The sequence below is a fragment of the Octodon degus genome, unplaced genomic scaffold (assembly GCF_000260255.1).
Source record: "Octodon degus isolate 3935 unplaced genomic scaffold, OctDeg1.0 scaffold00067, whole genome shotgun sequence".
NCBI lineage: Eukaryota > Metazoa > Chordata > Mammalia > Rodentia > Octodontidae > Octodon > Octodon degus.
Genome location: NW_004524643.1, coordinates 2,555,571 through 2,558,688, shown reverse-complemented (window position 1 = coordinate 2,558,688; position 3,118 = coordinate 2,555,571). Strand labels below are relative to the sequence as shown.

At 41.9% G+C, this 3,118-nt stretch overlaps 1 protein-coding gene across 1 annotated transcript in view; it reads right to left on the bottom strand.

Annotated features, from left to right (window-relative positions):
* Swap70 (switching B cell complex subunit SWAP70) overlaps positions 1-3,118 on the bottom strand; it is a 99,519-nt gene that overhangs the window by 20,645 nt on the left and 75,756 nt on the right. The window contains exons 5-6 of the mRNA XM_004634866.2: positions 1,556-1,702; positions 472-580 (exon numbers count right to left, since the gene is read on the bottom strand). Of these exons, the coding sequence (XP_004634923.1) occupies positions 472-580; positions 1,556-1,702 (256 nt within the window). The remainder of the gene's footprint in view (positions 1-471; positions 581-1,555; positions 1,703-3,118) is intronic.

Genomic DNA, 3,118 nt, shown 5'->3' with positions numbered 1-3,118 from the left:
AAAAAAAAAAAAAAAAAACAGTAGCAGCAAATAAAGCCTAGTATCTCTTATTTATAGTTTTCTAACAAGTCCGTTACATAAATTAATTGAAGAAAATTCGAGAGCTCAGCCAGGTGTGCCTGCACACACTTGTAACCCCAGCACTCTGGGAGGCTGAGGCAGGATGACAGCAAGTTTTAGGCCACCCTAGACAACTCAGCAGCTTACTGACACCCTATGTCAAAGTTGTAAAGAAAGAAAAAGGGCTGGAGTTGTAGCTCAGTGCAAAAGTCCAGAGTTCAATCCCCAGTACTGAAAGAAAAAAAAAAAAAAAGAGAGAGAGAGAACTCATACTAATTGTTTTCTTTCCTTTCATATGCAGAAATAACTATCGACAATATGAAAACAACACTTTTAGCATTCCCTTACATGAGATTCAAACAGACCATCAGCACTCTCAAGCTTATCATGGCAAATAATAAAAGACCTTACCCTGAATCCATTCTTGTTTCTTCTTCTTATCTGAAGCACTAATTTCAAAGGTTTTATCAAAACATTTTATTAGAAAAAGACACTTCTTTCCATCTTTGTCAGGCAGAGACTAAACAGAAAGCACAATTAGTCCTTTAAAATTTTATTCTTAAGCATCTAAATTAAGTTCAATTTTCATTATTTAAGCAAATCTAACTGAAACTCAAGGTTGGTGAAACATAACCTATAAATGCTAATTACTGATCTAGTACTGCTGTTGCGGAGCACAGCGATTTTGGCACACCTGCCTGCATCCCCTGCAGGAGCCTGGAGGTACATTCAGGGCACTGACCCCTAGGACACGCAAGGCTTCCAAGCAGCGGTGACACCTATCCCCGCTAGCCGGGCCTCCTCTTGTTGTGTCAGGGGTACCGCTGCTGGCACCTGTGGCCCTTCCAGGCTCCTTCAGAGTACAGTGGCATGGCCTGTGCTATACTGTGCGTCTCTGCTTAGTTGAATCTAAGCAGGTCCCATTTGTGGGTGCTGCATACCCCACAACATTTATCTGTACCATTTTATTCATCAAAATGCACTACAGGTTGATTGTCAACACAGGTATTTTAAATGTTTTCAACGAATACAGATATTGTGGGATTTCATATACAAATCAGAAACTAAAAAACTCAAAAGAATTGATGTTTTTAAGGACTTCACCTCTCAACAGAATTAGCAGCCACAAATAAAGTATCCTGAGAGTCACTTAAAGAATTAAAATATGACACTCAATTTTTTTATTTATTGCTCTGAAGATGCCCCTGATATTTCAGTCTATTCGAGATTTTAAACACTGTTACCGAACAATTTTTCTGCTCTTTTATTCAATGAATGAGTCCTTAACTGTCCAAATAAATTAGAACTTAATCCCTACACAAAGCACACAGAAAACAAATTCATATTAGAAAAAGTTGTTTTCTGTCTTTAATTTTTAGTTCCAAAGTGTGAACTTGGGGATGCGCAAAGGACCCAGAAGACGGAAGATGAGAAGCTGCTCCGGCAGCAGGGGGCAGCACCGGCTAGGCATGCTGGGAAGGAATAGGCGCCTCACCTCCACACAGCAGCTCTCATCCAAGACAATGTCCCCTTTCTTATCTTTCAGGTCTTCACTCACATAGTAAGAAATTACGTTGGGTTTTAAAACAAACCAGCGTTCAGTCCAGTTTTTCCGTCGATGGCCTTTTTTCATCATGTAACCCTATGAAACATTAAATCTGAGTAAATGTTTGTCCTTTATTTGTGAGTCAATATTCCTCATACCCTGCTAGTCTCCTTGATTATGTGCTATATAGGGTACTGAACATGTGAATGTCAATGGTCTGTGCCCTTTGTGATCACGAACCCTTTTGGGACGGACGAAGGGTAGGGCCATGACGCCAAATTAAATCCACGCAACACGCACAGACCAGAGTTTGCATATAATCTCAGACATCTCAGCGACACCCTCCCCTGGATGTGCCATACAGATGAAAGAATGCTTCAACTTAAGAATCTTTCTGAGATATAGAATGAAATATTTATGATAAAATGTCTGGGATTTGCTGCAAAATAATGCAAGAGAAGCATAAAAGCAGGTGGAGCAGAATTAGGCATGGATGGCAGTAACTGGAGCTGGGCAACAGGTATACAGAAGTTCATTACACTATTATATTTCATTTTGAAAAAAGACTCCCTGAGCCAGGGACATAGCTCAGTGGCACAAGTGCCTGCCTGGCAAAAGCAAAGTCCTGACTTCAATTCCAAGTACCAAAAAATAATAAATTTTAAAAATAAATAGAAAAGACTCCCTGCCAGTGATTACTAGAAAAATTAGTATATTTTAAGTCAATGAAGAGCCGGCCTGATAGCTCAGCAGACTAAAGCGCCTGCTTAGGGCAGTGGCCAGGGTTCGATCCCTATAGTGCCATGCTGGCCCTGCCCAATTGAGACTGGGCATGGTGGTGCACACCTGTAATCCCAGCACTTGGGAGGCCAAAACAGGAGAATCACTATGAGTCCAATCTACACAGTGAGACCCTGAACACCCTGTAGACCATGCCCTAAATACGGGGGGGGGGGGGAGGTCAATAAAAATGTTGGCCAAGTCTACCTTCTTCACCAAAGACTCTATAAGGATTTCAAGGGCTGGCCAGATAGATCAGCAGATTAAAGCACATGCTTAGGCAGATGCAGGGACCAGGGTTCAATCCCCGGCCTGCCGTGCCGGCCCTGCCCCGGAACACACTGAGATGGCAATTGAGAGTGGGCATGGTGGCACGCGCCTGTATTCCCAGCACTTAGGAGGCTGAAAACAGGAAGGATCACTACAAGCCTGATGTGCATAGTGAGACCCTGTACTAAATACATATTAAAAAAAGAAAAGAATTTCTACCTCCTGGTACTAACCAACCTTTCCACCTGCACTCCTGCTGTTCTAGACTTAAGCTCTGCTCCAGAAGAGCAGGAAACAATTGCACTAGGAGTAAGAAAACTGGCTTCTAAGGTCATACTGAGACCTCTCACTCCCTCCCACACATCAGCCTCAGAGATGTAGAATTTAAATACTCACTTTCACAAAATGACATACTATTATAAAGTCCTTCAAGGTGTACAAAAACAGCTACCATTTTTTTTT